The sequence below is a fragment of the Hemibagrus wyckioides genome, linkage group LG06 (genome assembly GCF_019097595.1).
Source record: "Hemibagrus wyckioides isolate EC202008001 linkage group LG06, SWU_Hwy_1.0, whole genome shotgun sequence".
NCBI lineage: Eukaryota > Metazoa > Chordata > Actinopteri > Siluriformes > Bagridae > Hemibagrus > Hemibagrus wyckioides.
Genome location: NC_080715.1, coordinates 16,000,903 through 16,024,641, shown reverse-complemented (window position 1 = coordinate 16,024,641; position 23,739 = coordinate 16,000,903). Strand labels below are relative to the sequence as shown.

General features: G+C 38.7%; 1 protein-coding gene across 2 annotated transcripts in view; it reads right to left on the bottom strand.

Moving 5' to 3' along the window:
* The window catches only part of pde11a (phosphodiesterase 11a), a 54,564-nt gene that overhangs the window by 12,022 nt on the left and 18,803 nt on the right, over positions 1-23,739 (bottom strand). Inside the window, exons 4-18 of one of the 2 annotated variants that reach the window (XM_058392114.1) lie at positions 21,782-21,922; positions 21,490-21,554; positions 19,054-19,186; positions 18,085-18,160; positions 14,072-14,139; positions 13,833-13,925; positions 11,545-11,595; positions 7,544-7,690; positions 7,108-7,215; positions 5,154-5,263; positions 4,212-4,302; positions 2,279-2,379; positions 1,163-1,240; positions 975-1,038; positions 778-852 (exon numbers count right to left, since the gene is read on the bottom strand). In XM_058392114.1, the coding sequence (XP_058248097.1) occupies positions 778-852; positions 975-1,038; positions 1,163-1,240; positions 2,279-2,379; positions 4,212-4,302; positions 5,154-5,263; positions 7,108-7,215; positions 7,544-7,690; positions 11,545-11,595; positions 13,833-13,925; positions 14,072-14,139; positions 18,085-18,160; positions 19,054-19,186; positions 21,490-21,554; positions 21,782-21,922 (1,401 nt within the window). The remainder of the gene's footprint in view (positions 1-777; positions 853-974; positions 1,039-1,162; positions 1,241-2,278; positions 2,380-4,211; positions 4,303-5,153; positions 5,264-7,107; positions 7,216-7,543; positions 7,691-11,544; positions 11,596-13,832; positions 13,926-14,071; positions 14,140-18,084; positions 18,161-19,053; positions 19,187-21,489; positions 21,555-21,781; positions 21,923-23,739) is intronic. The other variant, XM_058392115.1, reaches the window with a different exon arrangement.

Below are 23,739 nucleotides of genomic sequence, written 5' to 3'. Positions count from 1 at the left end.
AGTGGCCTCTTTCAAAACTGTAAAAACTGTTCAGAAATTCTTTGAGGAACATGACAAAGAGTGTTGACTTGGCCTCCAAATTCCCAGATCTCAATCCAATTGAGCATCTGTAGGATGTACTGCACAAACAGTGTAAGAAACCACAGCACACCATGAGAGGTCTTGCAGAGTCCATGATTAACAGGTCAGAGCGGTTTTGGCGCAACAAGGGGAACCTTCCCAATATTAGGCAGGTGGTTTTAATGTTAACGCGGATCAGTGTAATTGTGACTTGCACACGTTTATCTTCAGCACCATGTACAAAAATTACATTCTAATAATTATACACCACAAAAATAATTATTTTTATATTTTGCCATATACTGTACAACTCCACTTTGAGGAAATGTCTGTAAAAAAAAAAAAAGGCACAAATGCAATTAAAATATAATTTTAAAAAATTAATTTGAAAAATAGATTATTATTATAATATATTTTTTTAATTATTTAAATAGTTATGTATTATAATTAAATAATTAAATATTACTTTATTACTTGCTTTCCATTTACGTTTCATTCTTTTTTAAGTCAATAAAAGTTTTTATTTTATGTTAATACTAATAAATATTGCTATTATGCTACATGACAATGTAAATTATTCTGATTTTGGTCCAACAGCAATCACCAAAACCTTTCCCCTGAAATATAACGAATATTTTGGATACACGCATATATGTTTGTGTGTGTGTGTGTGTGTGTGTGTGTGTGTTTGTGTGTGTGTGTGAGGATGAGACTTACAGAAGGAGTCAGCTTTAGTTCAGATCTCTCTCTGTCTCCCTGCTCAAAAAACTCACTGGTGACCAGCTCTGCTACCTTTACCAACACACACACATTTAAATATACAGATATATAAACATGTACATATACACATATGTTGTAACCAACATTACAGTAGAAATGATGACATGAATGAGTGAAAATGAGTCAGTTCTTGCCTTGCGAGAGATTTCCCATGGCTTGGTCACAGCTCCCAAATCACACGCAGTCATTAACATTGATCTAAGATACAGAGGGAATTATGTTAAGCACAAGAGGTAGTGTTGCTTTTTTGCCTATATTAACTGATTAGTATAGTTAAGGCACTGTCTGATACTGGGACTTCAGCTAGGCATAAGTGACTGACCTGAACATATCTCTGTGTTCTTTAACGTTCCAGTTATAGTCCCCTTTATTCACCAGCTCAAAGAAACGGTTTCTGTTCCTGTGGAAAATGCATATTAATGATAGCACCCTGAAGATCTACAAAGTGCTTGGGTTTCATTTCTTTATAATACCACTGTCTTCTCTCTCTCTCTCTCTCTCTCTATTTTTTAATCTTGATAAAAATGTCCTAAGGATTGTTCTGCCAATCACAGTCCTTCTGATCAACTTTTACATCTGCATTAGAAATAATATTAAATAATAATAATAAAGCTTGGGAATAGAGTATTTTCTCTTAGCAAATATTTTGTTGACAGCCTCGCCATATATTGCAAAAAATATTTTGAGTTATAAATAATTGCGCCATCTTTAATAACCTTTAATGCAAGCTTCTTTTGTTCTCTTTTATATTGTTTGCTCACTAGAGACAACGTCTTTAGCCTTCGAGTGCAAATGGTTTGGTGTGTTTCACCCTCTCACCACACGGAGGCAGTAGAGGTTTAGGAAACACGAAGTCAAAGCCATTCCAATACAGTTCCATCATACACACACTCAGATCCTGTGTCAACGCTGCTACCTTTAAACAGCATACACAATGGACTGAAACCATTAGAAAAGATCAGTATGATCATACTGGATAGATGATGAGATGATGTGACCCGTTTTCTCTAGAGTAATTTAAAATGAAGAAGAATTTAACTCATTTTCAAATAATGTCTTTTTAAAGTATGTTTTCCTTTCTTCTTGGCTTGATGTGGCTTTTGTTTGGTATTTTATTTGTATTCTATTTATTTATTTATCTATTATTTTACTTTTTGGTGGTTGGAGGGCTCAATCAGGAGGGTGGTTGGGGTTAGGGTGTATTCAGTAGCGATTGTTGGTGCTTTGTGGGGTATTAAATATATACAGTATAACGTAATCAAATGATTTTTTAGTTCTGCTGTTTCTCATTTGTCTTTTCTGTGAAATCCTGAATAAACAGATCATTTAAAAAAAGGATCAGAAAGACTTTAGAAATGTTAAGAATTTTGCCATTTACATTTAAGTGTATGAAAGACTCTTAACAAAATCAGAGACATACACAGACTGTAGCACTCACTCAAAGTACAGTGTGAGATCTGTAGCCAGGATGGACTGTTTCAGCAGCTGCATCAGGTCTCCATAATCCCGGGATGACAAATTGGAGAATATATTATGGCCCTGGAAAAAAAAACAAGCAAAGATGTGTGTCTTTGGAGCTGAAAATATCAAGCACATAATGAGATACAAATCAGTATATTTATTTTGTGACTTCTTAACTGGGTTTTCAATGGAACTGATGGTCTGATGGTATGTTTGTCCTTGTTTGCAGATTCTTGCTAATCAGAAAAGTGAAGTTTTAGTTTTTAAGCCTGTAACACCTATATAATAAATTACTAGAGTAGTTAAAGCAAATGAAAACAACCGCAGTCACCTTAGCTATTTATACATCTACACAAGCAGGCTCATGGAGAGCTTACATTTTTTATCCAACACCTAGTATTTTGTAGCTTCCAGCAATGGTGTGAACATCATAGCCAAGAATTATGGATAACTAAGATGGTGAGACCTGTTTCTGTCACTTCTGAGATATTGATGTCAAATGGAGTAACTCTAAACACATACTGTTCACACACATGTTGTCATATTGTTAACCATAATGAGTAAATATATTGTTGTAGCTGAGTCATTATTTATTTACTAGGGCACAGAAGATAATGGAAACACAACAGGTTTTACCGTTTTCAAAACCGTTTTACCCCATTTTCTGCCAAACTGGCCACCCATCTAGCTCTCCCCTGTCCTATAACAGCAACCAACTAACTGGGTATGATGAAGGCTAGCATGTTCTTTCTCCCAGTCCCATGATACCAGACACTACACTTTTTCAAGCTGTTGCTCATGCTATATCACAGGCCAGTGTAACACGAAAAAAAGCCTTCACATTCATAAACACCTCTGACTGAATAGTGTCTATCTAATCGACAAGGGTGAGAGTAACACCATCCCTCCCACCTAGAGATCACGGCCAATTTTGCTCTTTCTGACATCTTTGGATGTTGCATCAGTGGGATTTGAACTTGTGATCACAAACACTTTTCTGTTGTGCCACATGTGAGACAGGAGCCCCTTTTTACCCCTTCAATACCAACCTATTTTTATCCTTCCAGTCCCCTTCACTGCTGATATCTGGTCTTTACTTACACACCAGTTCCCATTTTGTCCCATATTGTGGCAATACCATGTTTAATAACAGTGAAAACCATAATATGTCTCTGTCCCTATAATTGAACACATTAATAAATGTAATACCAAGACGTCACACAATACCAAACTGACATACATAAGAAAGACTGAATGTGTTTCTCGTTGGCTTTATTTCAAATTGGGCACACCGCTGGGTTTTCCTATAGCACTAGAAATACTTAGAAATCAAATAGTGTATATTATCGTAGCAGCAGGAGTCTAATATGAGAGAGATAACATTCCCATTTAGTCTACTGCCTTCCGTTAAGAAGCTGTCTTCCAGATTTTCACCCAGCAGGGTACGAAGAGAGAATCAATGGCAAAAGAGTCTGCCAAAATACTATTTTGTAATTCCTGGTTCTTCCTGTTATTGAGTATCCAGTTTACCTGGTTTGCCAGAGGTGTTGCTAGAAGTCATAATGTGAGTGGATCATGCTGTAAAATGTCTAAAACATCCTCTTCTCTCTCTCTCTCTCTTTCTCTCACTCCCTCTTCAATTCTCCCCGGTGTAACCTGCCTCTGATTAGACACACACCTGTCTCTCGTCATTAATTTTCCGTAATTACATTGATTGATTGCGTTCAATGGTGCTGTGTTACCCTTTTTATCTTTCCATGAACTCAAAAGCATGTTTGAGAGACACCAGGGCCATGTTAGCTGTCAGTACCGTTATTAAAGTAAGTAACCTGTGATCTTATTCATTCTGCTGTTCTGTAATGATGGTGAATGTTTACAATGTGTGTGAGTGTGTTAGAAAGGGATCTTACTTCACTCTGCAGGATCATGACAGCATGGTTGAAGTGGTGATGCTCCATCGTAGCTGAGGTTCCATAGAGCAGAGATAGAGCAGAACCTGTCCTGAGAGCAATATGATGAGAATGTGATGAGAGAGAGACACATGATATCTTACTCACAACTCCGGAAAGGACGTGCTTTATGCGCTGCCAAATAAAAGGTAATATAGATAGCAAGTGCATTGGCAGGTGAGTGAAAGATGGAATAGAAGGGTGAGTGTGCTTCCCTGACTTACTGTTTATTCATCACACTCTCTCTCTCTCAACACAAATTTATATATTTGCCAAATCTAGATCTCCCTGTCAAACATACAGCTCCAGTCCACAGTGTGTGACTCCTGGCAATCACAACCTTTATGATTTGTACATTTAAATATATCAGTTCAATCAAATTTTGCACTTTTAACATTGAACATTGTCACAAAGCAGCTTTACAGAAATATAATAATTCAGGGTATAAATTCTACATTTTAAATTTATCCCTACTGAGCAAAAAAGAGGTAACAGTGATAGTGGCAAGGAAAAACTTCCTGAGATGATATGAGGAAAAAAAAAAACCTTGATAGGAACCAGTCCCAAAAGGGAACTCATCCTCATCTGGGTAACACCAGAGATTGCAATTATAAACAATTTTGTTTATTGACACCCTCCTGACAAATCCTAAGCCCATTCCATTCCTACTACAAAAGTTTGAACAGGATGAACGCTTACAGAATTCCACTGTTTACATGGATAACACACACCACACTGTGTACTCTAATATCATAAGTATTTTGATTCTGTGTTAGGTACATTTATCAAGGATTATGACAGAAATTGACGATAGCCGCTTATCAGTCAGGTGGTTTGTTACAGCTGACGAGGCTGGTGATAAATTCTGTTTATGGCCAATCAATAGTAGTATGTGTGTCATACTTGGCTTGGAAGGCATTGTTGGTTCCACGGTGGTCCAGATCATGGCACACACAGCCCACAATGAGTGCAAAGGTCTCCAACTCTGAGAGGGTCTCTTGGAAGCCTGCAGTCTGGGACACACACACACACACACACACACAAGAACAATGTACTTGACAGATTGCATTACACTATGAAAAGTTAAATGCAAACAATTTATTATATTCTTTGTGTTATATTTATTACTTTGCTTTTGTATAATTTATATGTATTTTTACTTCAGTGCTCGTGAATTCTTGATTATGATAAAGCAGATGAGTTTATTTTCTATAACAGAATATTGTCTATAATAGTCAGCTGCAAGGAACACTGCAGGCTTATATTAATGTGCTTGTTATACATGGCAGCTAACACATGGAATTGCATGGCAGACACTCTACATAAATGTTAATATGGTGTTATGTGATTAAGTTTTTATGTGAGGGGACATGTATTTAGATTTTTTTTGTTGAAAGGAGTCTTTAATGTCAGCACTTTTACAAGCGTCAGTGAGATATATTAATTTATTATAAAGTACATTTTGCAGGAATTTGCACTTTGCAGCTTCTCTGTAACATGGCAAGGTGTAACTTCAAGAGAAATAAAGATCCAAGATTAGGCATTGGAGCCCCTGTTTATGCTTACTATAAGTCATTCAACAAAATTTAATGTAACTTCAAATGGATAAAAAGTATCACATGCCATTCTATATTCATCCATTCATCTTTGATAACCCTTTTTATCCTTGCCAGAATCACACTACATCCAGAGCAAGGTGAAAGGAATGGATGATATGCCACACATATTCACACACACATATTCACACACTCATTCACACACTCATTTACACCTACATGCAGTTTAGCTTCGCCAGTCTGCCTATCTGCATGTTTTCATGGACACGGGCAAGAACATGCACAGAAACTGCTCACAGACAGCAACCTGAGCTCAGGACTGCACCCAAATCCCTGGAGATATGAGACAGCAATACTACCCTCTCCACAACTGTGCTGTCAGTATTGTTTTTTAGTAAATAAAAAAAAGAACTGCAAGTGTTGGAAAAAAAATATTTACTTTGCCAAATGATTTTATCCAAAAAAAAAAGCATGTGCAATGAATCTGTTACAGTCATATTTCTGTTCAAATTGTAAGTTATTTATAATTCCAAATTCTGCACGTTCTATGTGTTACTTATGAATACTCTTACTGACTCTTTGTATTAAACTTGTTCTAGTGATGAAGACATTTTCACTTCTCAGCTAATAAATCCTGGGGTGGATTTGAAGATCGGCAGAATTAGCCAAAACGGTCAGTAAATGCTCTTGCCTCTGCTGAGCACATTGAACCAAAGCGTACATCATCCATATGTGACGGCCCATAGTGATCCTAATGCACTAGTGCTGTTCCTGCCTAAAACGCATGCTGCAGATAACACCGAAAGCATTTTACTTCTATTTAATAAGTGATCTAGTTTGGCTTTCACTGGGTATATTTCAGGCCCATTTTCATACTGTTTTTGGAATTGTTTAAAAAAAAAGTAGAAAAATGCAACACACACACAATCAGGGATATAGGGAACAGTTCCAGCATGAAGCAGAGCAGATCGAGTGCAAAGTGCTGCAAGTGCTAGTAGAGCAGTGCTGAGGTGCATCCTCCCATATACAGGCTACAACAGTGGAAAGTCTTTATACTTTATATAAATTTAAACATTTGGGCACAGACACTACACACTGTTCATATTATTTTCCTGCCTTTGTTTTAGTTACTGTCATGTTCATTATTGAAGTGCACATCATATGCTACTTAAAATTTCAGCACACCCAATGTCTTCCCAACTTCCCATCCCCCTGAAACACTCAGCATGTATACACACAAACACAATCACACACATGGAGGTACACAGAGCCCATATCACAGCAATTTTACAGATACTTACAGTAAGCATGGAGAACATGCACTGGCAGACATTGAATGCATGTCTCCAATTGTGGTACAGAACATTACGATAGTTCTTCCTTACAGTCAACAGCCACCTACACAGGGTCTAGAAAAAAAAGAGTGGAAATCAGAAATGAATGAAAAAAAGCCCCAGAATAACCTAATCATGTGATAGTAAATGTTTCAGAGGTGGATTAAGGGCAGAGGCATAGAGAGGATTCCTTGAATTTTATTTTTTGAAGATATGGAGAAAAGAAACAGATGACAGATGGCAAAGAAAAACATTAAAGGCCATAAGTAAGCAGCATGACCTCATCTTGCATGAAGCATGAGGTTAAAGAGTGGCAAAGAACAGAGCCAGGAAATGTCAATAGCTGAAATATTCTATAGCCTGTAGTCTTAGCAGAGTGTGTGAGAGAGAGAGAGAGAGAGACCTCATAATCTATCTTGAATTTCTGCACCATGCCAAGCTCCATGAACATGCGCAGGGCTGCAGTTATCATGGCGTCCACATCCAGAGAAAAGTCATCAAAGGAGAGCTTATCAATGCCGAGCTCACACACCAGAGGGATGTTTGCTGCCTGGAACAGAAGACACAGAGAGAGACAGACACTTTTAATTTTGAACTACACATATATCTGTATCAAAATAAAAATATTTTAAAACATCACATCCATTCACATTCTAAAGTGTTTTTGATCAGATTAAAGGTACCACTTTATTTGGTTAGTTAAATGTATATACATCTATAATCTTTAATGAATAAGTCTATCTACTGATTCCGTCAACTGCTCTTCAATTCACTTGTAACGTCATAAAATATATCAATACATCAATAGAGCCCAAATGACCTGGCTTAGAAATTGTGATACAGCTAGAGACACTATGATATTGTACATAAGATCTACAAAACATCAAACTCAAACAAAGTGAAAGAAAAAGGCATAAGTCATGAGTGTTTGTAGATTATCTATTAAGCAGCAACAACCTAAACCATGCCACAGGCATGTTCAAAACAGCTTATAGGTTTGTTAATGACAGTCAACTTACAGTTCCTATCATTGATCATCTATAAATGTTTTTTTTTTTGACTCATTGTAACATGTGTACAGGATTGTATCAACAAAAAAATTTTTTTACCCGTGTAAAAAATTAGACAGGGTTAAAACCATTATTCCTAAACAAAAATCACTAAAATAATAGTTTCTTTGACTTTAAAATAAGCAAGTTTTTCTTTAGAGATCAATGTAACTGTAATAAGTTTGATCTTAGTGAATTCTTACCTTAATGAATTGTTAATATTTCAGCAAGGAGCTAATAAAGCATCTGTGTGCTATCGAACATTTGACCAAAATATGGCATGAGGAGTTGACTACATATGCGCGTGTCCAATAACATGACAAATTTGAGAAAAAGTTAAAGTTTGGAGCAGCAACTACCATAAGAAGTGAAGACAGTAGAGTGCACAGTGCTCGTCCTTCATCTTGTATGATATGATGTATGTATACACTTGTGAATTTTATACACAAGCACCAAGTGGAATGCTAATTGCACCACCCACTGATAACCGTTATTACTATGGCAACCTGTAGTAGGGACACTACTTGCGACTTGTGGTGATAAAACACTATATGTGTGAACGTAGGTTCAGAGGGAGATGATAATATAATTTCACATGATCTTGCCATGTTCTCTTCCTCATCTACTCTGGTACAAAGCCTGTAAATCAATAGTGATGTTCTATACAGTTGACCTTGACATAGCCTCTACTTGTATGCTATGTAAGGCCAGTCCTAGTTGTGACTCAAGTGCTGTATGTACAGACCAGTAGCCATTAGACATGTCCACTACCATGAACCACTTATGTTGCTAATAGTAGAGAGAACAAATTGTTATAGGCATCATTATTGTAGCATTCAGTGATTTCGGATTAATTAACGGTGAGTCGTAAGGTGGGAACTGATCAAGTTGCATTGTACTGACTGGGATGACTTGATTTTCCAGCTGCTGAACAATAGAAACAATATCCTCAGGGGATTTTCTGCTGATAAGATATCGTTCAGTGCTAGATCCTAGTCATATTTTCAGTGACACAGAAGCCACCTGTAGGACGCCACAGTCCTTCTTATCTTCTGCCAAAATTTGGTGTTGCAACATCTGTAGCCAGATGATCTCGACACCACACATACTGAGTGGCTGCGCTATGACATTATTCACACCTGACCTTGATTTAATCAGGAGATCTTCACAGAGTACAGACAGCTGGACACCAGGAGCTCAAAAGCAACGCCAGAAATAGCAAAGCAGGGTTGTGCATTTCTGGCACAGTTTCACATGGAGGATGGTTCCATATTAATTTGCTTGAACAGTATATAATCAATTTTGGTGTACAGTATATAGATGTGTTTATCCTATCCATCCATGTGTGCTTTATTTTGGCTGTTCTCTAGCAGGAATTAAAAATATTGAATGGCCAGGGTACAACACATTAATAATAACAAAACATAAGCAGTCTCTTGATGCTGGACATTCAACAGGAAGCTAAAGTAATATTGTACCCAGTATGAGCAGGACACAGCAGATTCATTGAGTCAAAGAGATTTGTGGCTTTAATTCAATGCTTAACTTGCCAATCCACATCTACTAATCTCCGACAGTTTGCACTGTAGTCACAGAGAGTGGTCTGTCTCTCTTTGAACCAAAGACCAGAGAATGGCAAGAACAAAGGCTTGGAAAATCCATGGCGACACAAAAAGACACAAGCTGGAGGGATGCAGAGGATGGCTGCATTATGGCCATGTGTTCATCACATTTCATTCAGATCCTTTATGAATGGAGGAGCACTTTGTAGCTTCTTACTGATGCTACTGATTCCACAGCGTCTGCTTATCCAATTAAAACTGAGCTTTGCACAGCTGAGAATCTCAACAGCAAAGAGATAAACTGCTAATGAGGGGGTCTATAGATAGAGCTCACACAGTGTGGCAGAAAAAAAGAGAGAGTGTGAGAAAGAGAGAGAGAGAAAGCATTGGCAAGGGAATTGATGTGTTTTGGTGACGTCATTGACAGATGCTAATTATAGGTATCTGTGAATTCCAATACTAATAATATCAAGAGGTGGTAAACATCCACAACAAGCAAACGATGGTCTCTTCATCTGTTCACTAGTCTGAAACCGAGTACAGTTCTCACAGATCTTATATTCATGAGAACATTTTAATCTTGTCAGTCTTACTCCACCATATTTAAAACACACTTTTAAGGCTCTGTGTGTTAGTTTCCACATGTCTGTGGTGCCTTTTATCACCGTTTCAGGGTTTCATTGCTTTACTGCCTTCTGCAGAATAGTCCCTTTGGAGCCTAGCCTGAATAAGAAGGGAAATTAATAACGTTCTCACATTCACCCTTTGTGTTTCTTCTCTCTTCCTTTCTACGGTCGAGGTAATGTATTATATACAGCACTGTATATATATACATTTATTGGTGAAACATTAAAACAGTGCTTTAGTGGTGCTACTGCACTATATTTATGAATGACTATTGAGCTCGTGTTGCAGTGACATTTAAAATGATCCTGTGTGTGTGTGTGTGTTAGAATGTGAGAAAGAGAGAGAGTACATGAAAGAGAGAGTGGGTGTCTGACAGAGAGTGTAAGACAAACAGATAGAGAGACAGAGCTCAAAGCTGCATTATTTGAGCAGTACTAGTCTCTGCTGTGCACATTACTGAAAGCCTACAGGTTTCAAAGCCTCCAGCAATTTTTTTTATGCCTATGAAGGCATTCAAAGAGAAAATCATTGTGGAAAAGTTTAATATGACGGATGTGCCATCACTAACGAAGGAAATATCACTCTACTGTGATGGTATGAGTAATGCAGGAACAGTAATGAACTTATTAACTGCCATTATTGTTAATAAATAGTGTAACATACAATTGTTGTCTATATGCATGACAAACATGCATGTATTTCATGATATGTATATTTACTTTCACATTTTTAAATAGAGAAAGGCATGTTTTTTAATGAAGGTGACAGCTGTGGAGGACAATATGCTGTAGTTCAGTATCTTGTTAATTGATAAACATGTTTCATTTACTCATTCTTCAGTAAATGTTTTATCCTGGTCATGGTGAATCCAGAGCCTGGCTTGGGAACAAATATGAGGCAGGGACCTAGTGTGAATGGGACGATGTACGATCTCAGAGCACAATGTACACATGTGAACAATTTAATGTAGCCAGTCCACATATTGGCATGAACCCAGAGGAACCCCAAGTTGGCATGAGCAATACAGGCATAACATAAACACAGACACTAACCCATGCTTGGGACTGAACCAGGGACCCTGGAACAATAACACTACTGGTAATGGTAATGCAATATCATTAAGAATTAAGAAGGAAAAACTTGTGTTGCTTCATGTTAAACTTTACCTTAAACTTGTCCACTTCTGTTTTAGAGCAAGTGGCATGATACGACAGCACCTTCAGAGAGAGACAGAGAGAGAGAGAGAGAGAGAGAGAGAGAGAGAGACTAGTTGATATGATGTCAATCTCATGTCCTACACATTTCGACATTCAGCATTAATAACTGAATAATGTGTGGTGCAAGCTTGACCACTCTTAGCAATTAACTATTAAGTTAAATCAAGTGTAAAATCAGGGAAAGAGATGACTCCTGCTGAGGCATTCCAAGTGGAGACCAGACAAGCCAAATATTAAAAGTCTGCATGGCTAAAAAAAACTGTCTGATATTCCTATCCTTGTCCCCATAAAGACAGAAAAATCATGCCAACCCCCTAACCCCCACCACCACCACACACACACACACAGTATTAATGTTTGTGTTTATGCAGACAGCAGGGTAATAAAGTGATGCGTTCTGCTTTCTCTCTCCCTCAGTGTTCACTGGACCATCACATTTCTTGCTCCCAAACCAAGTGTATGCAATAAACTCTTGTTCTTTAACCCTACATATTTCATCAAGCTTGCTCATGTTTATTTAGCATCACCAAGCGGTATACATAGCACTGTCTGTAAAGAGCATCACGGACTGTTGGGTTCAAAGGACAATCTCTTACTGACAGCCCTAAAAGCAAGCCCTTTCCCCAACCAGTGTATCCAGATCCAAATAATGGCCAATACTATCAGCCAAGTTGAACCCCACTGAGTATTTCACCTACTGAAGACTGAAAAGTAAAAGCCTGCAAAGCAACCAGTAGAGCATCATCAGCCAACTAATATCAAATCTTAAACATAACAGTTATTATTGAAATATTTGTCATTTGTTCAATCATATCAGGTCCCTTAAAACTAAGATCTGGTTTTAAAAAGCTTTATGAATAAACCCCAAAATATATAAATTCCCTTGACTGGGATGCTGAACCGATGCTTTTCAACACAATAAAAATGTGACTCAATTTGAGATTTGTGTTTTGGTAAAATAACCAACATCTTATTATGTTGACATGGTTGTATCAGGTACAAGGCATTAGAGCTGTCAAAACAATGGAGAGACAGCAGACTGTTGGTCATAAACACTGAAGGAGTATTTCTGTGACACTGGTATCCACAGCTTGCTCATTAAGATTCTGGGCCTGAACATTCTGTGAAGCTACTTTGTTACACTAATACATATAGTACATCTGAATTGGCATTTAAATAAAATACAATTTGAAGTGACACAGAGGTTAATTGTGATGGATGATGAGTGAGAGGTTAGGAAGCAGTGGGTAAATGAGAACAAGAGGTAAATGCAACTGGAACAGGAGAGAGGAAAGAGAACAGTGGGAGGGATTAAGAAAAAAAGGACAGAGGAAGAAAGAGACCAGTGTTTAAGGGAGAGGAAGTTCAGTACCCTGTATGTCACATGTGCCACTGTGAACCGAATGAATTTTTGTCTCCATATGACTCCTAGGTATGTGTGTGTGTGTGTTTTGTGGTTTGTGAGATTATGATTAACTATCACCGAATGATGATAGCATCACAAATGACTGCAGTGTAGGCTGTAGGCTGCAGCAACACAAACTCCAGGATGTGGCCAGAATCATGTGTCATGCATATTTTATGTCACTGCAGCAAAAACTACCAGAAAATGGTTACAAATTGATTGTAGGTGTTATTCACTAGCATTAGCATTTAGTCATTTTTTTTTTTATTAATGAGACACTAATACACTAATATTAGCAAAACCGAAGCTGGAAGTATAAACAAACCTGACAAATAGTTAGCTGTAACTAAGCTCATTATAAAATTGAAGCAAATTATATAAACTGCATGTGCATGAGCTCTGTGTTGAACAGTAGACGACTGAATTCTTGTGTAACGATGTAGCACTGATCTCAGGGTTTTTTTGTTTTGTTTTGTTTTCATTTCATTTCAGACATCCATGTGTGGATAGCTAGCACAGCTTTATCTGTTTGGCATGCCAAGACAGATCAGAGAAAGAGGCTATTCAGGTTCATATCGGACTACAGAATAGGCTGAAAGAATCAGAATCAAAATCACCTTTATTGCCAAGTACCATGGTTAAAAGCACATAAACCGCATTTTACCACATTAATTGGCCACCACGATAGATCTATTGAGGCTATTGCGATGCAATCTATTGTGATTCCTGATACTATCATCAGTCATCTCAGTCCTAATGTTTATGTGGTGGAGGTGAGGTTAGGGGCGGGGTCTGTGTGTATCTGTGTGTATATGTGTCTGGAGAGACTTACGTCCAAGGCTACAGACTGTTTGGCCCAAGATTTCTTCACCTGATCGTACATTATTGTGTTATTGATTCCCAGCCCACAGAATATCACAAATGCCTGAACGAGAGAGAGAGAGAGAGAGAGAGAGAGAGAGAGGAATGACACAGAAACAGTGAACAGTGGAAAGAAGTCTATGTGATTAGTGAAGCAACAGACAAGACAATACATAGTAATAGTTTTGAAACTGACTACATAACTCATACCTCAAACAGTCTCTGGTCTGCATCATCAAATGGTTTTCCATCCAGCCTGTTTAGGACCTGTGCAACACCTGTAACACACACAGCATACAGCATGGGTCATGTAGCTCTCATAATGTTGCTATTATGAGATTAGAATTTTGATTTCATTTTGAAAGCACATTCAGCTAAAATCTTTCACAAATCAGGATTCAATAAGAATTTAAAACACTTTCCTTTTTGCTGTCTCTTTCTCAGCAGTGTGATGAATGCTACTACACAAAAAAGATTGTACTTTCACTGACACATTGCTGCCAGACCCCACTCTTGCAGCCATCTATTCATTAATTAGAGCTACTGCTCTGTAGATACAGTCCTGAAGCTTCTGCTCTACACAGTCCTGAAGCTTCTGCTCTATATACAGTCCTAAAGCTACTGCAAGAGAGACACAGTCCTTAAGGTACTGCTCTAGAGATACAGTCTTGAAGGTACTGTTGTAGAGATGCAGTCCTGAAGCAACTATTTTCATTTTTTAGCTACTGCTAGAGAGACATAGTCCCTAAGGTACTGCTCTAGAAATACAGTCTTGAAAGTATTCCTCCAGAGATACAGTCTCTACATTCCGACAACTACTGTTCTATGGCTGGAGCCATATAGCTACACATCTTCTAGCCCAATAATCTCTAGAATAATAACAACATAAGGTACAGCTAATGAAGTACAGTGCATACATGCAGCTATATAGAAAATATACACTGCTCAAATGAACATTTATTCATCACATTACAATACTAAGTCGATTAAACTTCAGGGGATATTAGTCTGTTCATTTAGGAAGCATAAGTGACTGTGAATCAGATTCACCTTCTTTGCTGCAAATGAATGTGACAACTGATGCACTGGAGAGGCAGAAGCAAGACAATGCCCAAAAATGTTATGATTCTGTAGGTGGTGGCCACTGACAATTACTCCCTCCTTATCCTTCCTGACTGATTTGTCTCTAGTTTTATGTTTTGTTATTGTCCTTGTCATTACTTGTAGAATGATGCAGTACCTGCAACCCTATCAGTTTGAACAGGTAGTCAAGCTTCTCCAGGACGGCACATCCATAGCTGCAATTGCAAGATGGTTTGGTGTGTCTCCCAGCACATTTTCAAGAGCATGGATGAGATACCAGGAGATGGACTGTTGCACAAGGACAGCTGGACAGGGTTGTAGAAGTGCAACAGCCCAGCAGCAGGACAGGTATCTGCTGCTTTGTGCATAGAGGAACAGGAGGAGGACTGCCAGAGCCCAACAAAATGACTCCAGTAGGATACTGGTGTGCATGTTTCTGCACAGTGGGATCTATTCTCACAGCTCAGACCCATGCAGCTTTATTGACATTTGCGAGAGAACAACAGAATTGGCAAGTCCACCACTGGCACACCGTTCTCTTCACAGATGAGAACAGGTTCACACTGAGCACATGTGACAGACGTGGAAATGCCGCGGGGAACGTTCTGCTGCCTGCAACATCATCCATCATGACCGATTTTGCAGTGAGTCAGTGATATCTGGGAAGAAATATCATTGGAGAGTTGCACAAACCTCCACGTGCTAGACAGTGGGTACTCTTACTGCTGTTAGGTAACAGGATAAAATCCTGAGAGCCATTGTCAGATTTTATGCTGGTGCAGTGGGTTCTTGGTCCCTTATGGTGCATGACAATGCCCAGCCTCATGTGGCCAGAGAGTGTAGGCAGTTTCTGGATGACTAGGGCTTTGATGCCATTGACTGTCCCTCATGTTCCCCAGACCTAAATTCAATTGAGAACCTCTTGCTGATGTTGTGTATTAGAGCTTCTGAAGCTGCCAAGTAGCACCACAGACTGTGATGTCCTGATCCAGGTCTAGGAGGAGATCCCCAGGACACCATCCACCACCTCTTCAATAGTATGTCCAGACAATGATGAAATTCATGCAAGTTGGATCAGCTTGTAATTTCTAATTTTTACTTTGATTTCCTGTGTGATTTTTGAATGCACTCCTCACTGGGTTGATGGGTTTTTGTTTCTATTGACCATTGTTACTTCATTTTGTTCTCAACAAATTATGCAATTTATGTAAGTAAAGATTTTCAGCTGTTATATTTCATGCATCGAAGCCCAATGTGTGATTTAAGTGATTTTGAGCAGTGTATATATTACTGATTCAGATACAGATCCAGACCTACTTCTCTGATAGAAATGTAAAGTTATTGGTCTACATCTACTGCACTAATGATAAAGGTGTACTGCACTGAAGAAACATGCGGCTGCTATTATAGGCTCTGTTCACCTTACACACTCAGTTCTTTTTATGCAGATCCAGTTTTGCTGCTGTGATAGTTCATCTTCATGTTTGTAGGTGACCCACATTTATCATTAGTGTTGGCAGACTGCTGTTCTGAGACTGCCTGTACATGCACATTTTGAAAAACACTAATGTGCCACATGATCCACATCACAAGAAACAACAAAAACATTGTATTTATCCTATTTGCTTTATTGTCATAATTATGCAGCCATTCATATTAGTATATAATGATTATTATTGTGTAATACTGTTATTATATGAATATTGTTGTGTAATTTGACCACCAAAAATTGCTTAAACGTTTTAGAAAAAATTACTTAGTCACCTAGTTGTGTCTCTCTCAGTTTTTCGTTTAGCTATCTTATGGTCAACTGCAAACTTAGAACTTGTATCGCTGTCAGTGATGTATAATGTTTGCCTGGATTCTACCTTACCTGTGAATCATTTAGGATAAAAGCAACTGCCAATTAAGAAGTTTAGGTTAACCCTAAAAGATGACAATAATTATGTAATTGTCTTAAAGTAATTGTAAATACAAAAAGAATATAATCATTTAACCTCACGCTTTGACACAAATTTTACATTCTATGGAATTTAATGACTCAACAAACACGAGCTGATGAAGCTGCAATACAATTATATGGCAGTGAGGGTAAAATATACTGTGAAACACAATCCTAATTACTGAACGTTTCTCAAAATCTTACTCCTATCTGGGACATGAAGAAATAAATGAGAAGTGTACCGCAGGTGTGTGGCTGGACGGATGAACGGCATTAGTGTGTGTGTGTGTGTGTGTGTGTGGCAATGATTACGATGTGGTTTAAGCTGTCATGGGAGTATCCTTGGCTTCCTTTATGTTCAAGTCCTATGGGCTGGCAGGATGCCTGGGAGAAAATGGCTTCCTTTACTTCCTTGCCCTTTATGCACTCATTAAAGAAATCAAAGGCTGGGTTAAAGAGTCTAATTGATAGTAAATGGAGAATTCAGCTTTTATAGACCAGAGAGGATTAGGGGATTAAACCTATTAAATAGACAAGATAAATATAAATTTACATATAACAAGAGTTCTGAAAAATATCATTTATGTTACAAAAATTCTAAATTGTTTGGTCTTTGCATAGGTGCCTAATTCTAAGAATTAACCCTAATCTGTTCAGAGCTCCTCAAAGATGATTTGTGTGTGAGAAAGATGGGACAGAAAGCTAATCTTTGTGAATGAACACATCCTTGACTCTGTACTGCACCTCCACATGCCGTTGTGTGGTTATAATGATTTTTAATCTGTTTCCTGATAAGAGTCCACCTACGCCTAGATACACCCTCACTGCAGAATTTGCACATAGCACACACTCTCCTGCTCTCTATTGCTCACATTCACACATCCACAGGAACACACATGTAGCAAACTTTAATTCACAAACACATAATCCTAACTTAAACACACACATATATACACACACACACGCACACCTGAATTCACTGGAATATGTATACGCTTACTTATGGGCTTTAACACACTCAAGATCTCTGGAAACCAGTTTGTCTTTCTACATTTAATGCAATATACAATGAGTGCACACAAACACAAAAATTATTCCTTCTACATCATACAAAACACACTACTGAAGAGTGTACCACATAATCAGGGTAGAAGTGGTACTGTAGAGAAAAATATTGGATGTTAATCTGTGAACTCACCAATTATTTGGTGATTGCTGTTCCAAATAGGCACACACAGGACAGAGCGGATGTGGAACCCAGAGAACTGATCTGCCTAATGCAAACATAGACAACACACACAATTCACTTCATTTGTGTCATGCTGCAGTACAGTACGAAACTTACCTGGCTTACTGTAATGCCTGCAGCACAACTCAGCAAAAGACAGGCTGGCTGAATCCCATAGGACATGTACGCAGTGTAGCACATTGTTGTATAGAACACAATATACCAGCATGAATGCCAGAATTTCTGAGAGGAACAGGAGAAAATCTAAAAGAATCTTAGCCAAAGATACATCAAAGCTGTATTATATAATTCATCAGTGTGCGACAGCAGCCAGAGATCAAAGCTGGACTGGTGCAGAGCAGCACATCACTCTGGTCTGTTGCTTCATTTACACTGTACACTGATCACTACCTGAAAGCAGCTCAAATCCAGGCATATAACATACTTCTCTACATGACAACGCTGAGTAACTTCCATACCTTATCTGGTTTATGTCTCAAGTAGCCCAAATTCTGGATCAACCTGAAATCATTTTTTCATGTGTATGTCTGTTTTCTGGCCCTTACCGGGGTAAAACCTATCACATAGAATACAGACATACTGACAATGCTGAGGTGGCCGTACATTAATCAAATTCTCTCTCAAAAAAGTCCTTTCAGCAAGACATTTGATTCGTATCGATTAGATTCTACAGTGTACTGTTTGAATAATGTTGCTTGTATTTCTTTGTTGCCAAAGTGATATGGTATGTTGTGCCAGTCATTATACCTCACAGCTTGGCCTCCATTTTTTAACAGAGTGTCTAACTAGTAATTACGACTCAAAATGACATTTATAAAGGTTTTTTCATAGGGAAGCTCATGATTACAGTAGTACAGTAGTAATTGTGAGCTGATGGGAATGTAGCACTGGGGCTGCAGGGCATGCAGGCATAACTACCTCTGCATCGAAGCGGGGGTCCTGGTAGGCGTCGCTGATGTTGACCGGCAGACCAGTGGAGGCCACCAGCTCGGCTATGCTGTTGTTAATCAGCCAGTCTGAATACGAGGACTTCTCCATACTGTCCTTAAAACTGAAACATCAATAATAAATAAAGGATGATGGGAAATGTACATGTCCACATTTAATACAAGGGTATGCAGAAGGGGGTTAGACCTGATCCATTGAACAAGAGAGTTATGTATTGATAGATGTACTGGATTAGAGGTGCTGTTAGCTAGTTATGTAAGGTGAAGGATACACATTGATAAATGCAATCTGTATAACTCAAAGCCCCTTTTGTATAGGAGTTGGTATTGTTTATGGTGCCCCTCCCCAGGCAGTGATTCATATCTAATGACCCTTTCATGCATTTTAATGAGCTTCTCGCAAGCATGCTGGATTAATGAAAAGTTACCACTCTGATTGTCATATCCGCCCACGTGCCACAGACAGACATACAGCTGCCTCCTTTATCGCTCTCTCTCATTCTGTGTCATTAGCCCAATCTCTCATGTTCACAGCACAGCCCTATCAGGTTTCCACCTCACACCCACATGACTGTAACACAGCTAATAGCACTTTTACATGTGAGCTGCTGAACTGCTCGGCTGCTTTAGTCAGAGAGTGTGAGAGGTGTGTGTGTATGTGTGTTGGAGAGGCGCAATGAGACCAGTCTCTGAGGGGTTGTATGTCAGGCAGCTCGAGTCTATGGGGGCAGCACAGAACAAATCACACATGCATAATGGACATAATGGCTCCTACTGTGGAAATATTCTCTAAATTAAACACATAAGTTCTGTATGTTGCACTTACTGGCCAAGTGAAGCCGTAAAGCTTCAGATGCACAATTTGGGATTTCGCACAGAAGCAAGCCTCACATATAATTCCCTTTTTAATGCTTTTAAACTTCATGTATTTTTAAAAGAGTTAGGCCTAATAGGCTGGACATAAAATCAGAAATTATACTTGTCCATTAGATGATGTTTATTTGTCCCTGACGCATAGAAGCCATGCTTTCTGAGATAACTGCACTATTGGATCAAACAATCCCACAATTTTTACATGCTCTTATGTGAGTTATGGATCTTTAAACAGTGGTATAAAATGTTTATTGAGCTTTGGTTTGTTCTTTTGATAGAGCCATCAAGCTTAAAAACGTTGTTTTAACAGACACAGCCATCAGTGGATGTGATTTCACAGCTTGGCACTGGAGCATTAGCCAGGTGTTTGTAGTGAGAAGAGCGAGGGCTGAGTGTCGTTCAGCCCCTTGATAGCACTGCGGTGTGTATCCTCTCTTCTGCCATAATGATTCCACTTGCATTTAGCACCACCATGCCAGAAACGAACAGCTATGTTTCACAATCACGCATGTCTCACACAAAACTCCGCAAGCACTCAGATATTTCAGTATTTCTCCTCCGCAATTAGGAGAGAGCAATCAACACCATTCTCTAAAGCAGCTTTGGCACGATGTTCACACTCTTAAAACCACCCGCTTCACTCCTTTATTGGCTAACGGTTGCATGTGTTGGCAGGTGGGCTGGTGTCTTGTGTGTTTGCAGTAAGATAGTGGTGGATGCTCAGAGAGCTGAGCTAGGGAGTTTGGGTTTTCCTAAGTGCTGAATAGAGAGAGTCCGAAGATACTGTGCAGTGCAGAATTGAGAATGTGAGCAGCAGCTGACATGGGGAGAAACCCCAAGCCTCTGGTGCAGAAGCACTGGAGAATCATCAATCAAACGTGCATAGCGCAGTCCCCATCGACGCAGCTCAGCATAACACAACACACTGCTAAGCAGTTAATGAGTCTTCTAAGAAATATTTAACAGCCTTGTAATGTGCAGCTTTAAAATTCATCAGCAGGCAACAGAGTGCAGGATGTAATGCTAGAATTATTTGCACTTCCCAAATACAAAGTGGGCCTGAATCCACTTTCTGTCACAATTCATGTCAGTTCAGCTAAATATAGTCTTTATTTAGTGCTGAGACTGTTCAGTTTCACTGTAAGAGAAGAACTGCAATTTATTTAACAGGACTGTAAAAAAGAGTGATTTAAAATGTATAGATAATCATGTTTTAAACTATGATTTCAGTTTGCCATTTTCCCCTTCTCCCTCTAGTGTCTTTATGGCTCTGTGACTGATAATAAAAGAGCATCCATTTAAATTAGCGATAGAAAACGAAATGAGCAACTATTCTATGGACCACCACCTGTGAATAATGCCAGCAATGTGACTTTTCCTATTAGCCAGGAAACATAAGCACACGTTTCCAGCTGAGTCTGCGAAAGTTTGATGTGCTGCTGGACTCAGATGAGCTATTAACTGAAAGCAAAAAAAATCGCCCAGGTAGAGGTGTGTGCATTTGTATGTGTTTAACCAATTTTAAGGATCTTACCTGTTCTCTGTGTCTGCACTACACTTCGGTGACAGTAGCTCAAAGGACTTAGTAAACTTCACTACCTGCAATAGATTTCAGAGTTTCAGCATCTGTCATGAGCATTATGATATTTATTAGCAAGATAAAAAAGGAAAGGAAAGGAAGGGAAGGGAAGGGAAGGGAAAAATATAGAGACTGGACAAATACAGTGAAAATTATAGTTGTTAATCAAATGTTTATTTCTTCCTAAATCCTAGGAAAGAAAAAGAAAGGAAATGTGGGGTAAGAGGAAAGCTAAGAGGATAATCACCGGAGACTCAATGTCCTCCAAAAGCTGTACAGAGCAGTGTTCACACTTGAGCAGTGTTTGAGCACGATGCATAATCTTCCTCACAATCTTCTCTAGGTCTGTCTGTTCTTCAAACAAATCATTCACCACCTCTAACAAAGCCTGCACACACACAGACACGGACACACACATACACACACACACACACACATATACATTAAAGGATGTTCAAGAGTTCAACAGTACACACATTTCAGTGACCTTTTGTGGGCTGATAGTTTTATTTCTATGCAACGATTTGAAGATTTGATACTTGCTTACTGCCTGAAGATACTGGACACGGCATTTCAGTGACAAAGTAAGAGATTTATCTTTTATTAAATTCTAAATGTATTTACATTTTTAATTTCTGTGTATTATCATTGAGGTTGATGCCATATTCAATTTACAAGCTGTTATATTGTAAATAATAATGCTACAATTTCATGATGATGATGATGATCATTATTATTATTATTATTATTTTTTAAATTATTATATATATATATATATATATATATATATATATATATATATATAACAAAATGCCGCTTACCAGAAGTGCAAATAGGAGAAACTGTGCAAATGAATAAGTGCAGATAAACATGTAAATTGTTAAATGTACACAAATAAATAAACCTATGGCAACATATAGTGTATAAACGATTGAGATTATAAAGGTGATAAATGAAACTATGTAACTTATATAAACTACAATAAGGGAAAAAATTATTTGATCCCCTGCTGATTTTGTACGTTTGCCCACTGACAAAGAAATGATCAGTCTGTAATTTTAATGGTAGGTTTATCTGAACAGTGAGAGGCAGAATAACAACAAAAAAATCCAGAAAAACGCATTTCAGAAAAGTTCTACATTGATTTGCATTTTAATGAGTGAAATAAGTATTTGATCCCCTATCATTCAGAAAGATTTCTGGCCCCAGGTGTCTTTTATACAGGTAAGGAGCTGAGATTACAGTAGGAGCACTCTCGGGGAGTGCTCTTAATCTCAGCTCATTAACTGTATGAAAGACACCCTGTCCACAGAAGGAAGCAATCAATCAGATTCCAAACTCTCCATCATGGCCAAGACCAAAGAGCTGTCCATGGATGTCAGGGACAAGATTGTAGACCTACACAAGGCTGGAATGAGCTACAAGACCATCGCCAAGCAGCTTGGTGAGAAGGTGACAACAGTTGGTGCGATTATTCCCAAATGGAAGAAACACAAAAGGACTGCCAATCTTCCTCGGTCTGGGGCTCCATGCAAGATCTCACCTCATGGAGTTTCAATGATCATGAGAACGGCGAGGAATCAGCCCAGAATTACACTGGAGGACTTTGTCAATGATCTCAAGGCAGCTGGGACCATAGTCACCAAGAAAACAATTGGTAACACACTATGCCGTGAAAGACTGAAATCCAGTAGCGCCCGCAAGGTCCCCCTGCTAAAGAAATCACATGTACAGGCTCATCTGAAGTTTGCCAGTGAACATCTGAATGATTCAGAGGAGAACTGGGTGAAAGTGTTGACCAAATGAGACCAAAATCCAGCTCTTTGGCATCAACTCAACTCGCCGTGTTTGGAGGAGGAGGAATGCTGCCTATGACTCCAAGAAGACCATCCCCACCATCAAACATGGAGGTGGAAACATTTGGGGGTGTTTTTCTGCTAAGGGGACAGGACAATTGCACCACATCAAAGGGACGATGGACAGAGCCATGTACCATCAAATCTTGAGTGAGAACCTCCTTCCCTCAGCCAGGGCATTGAAAATGGGTCGTGGATGGATATTCCATCCTGACAATGACCCAAAACACACGGCCAAGGCAACAAAGGAGTGGTTCAAGAAGAAGCACATTAAGGTCCTGGAGTGGCCTAGCCAGTCTCCAGACATTAATCCCATAGAAAATCTGTGGAGAGAGCTGAAGGTTCGAGT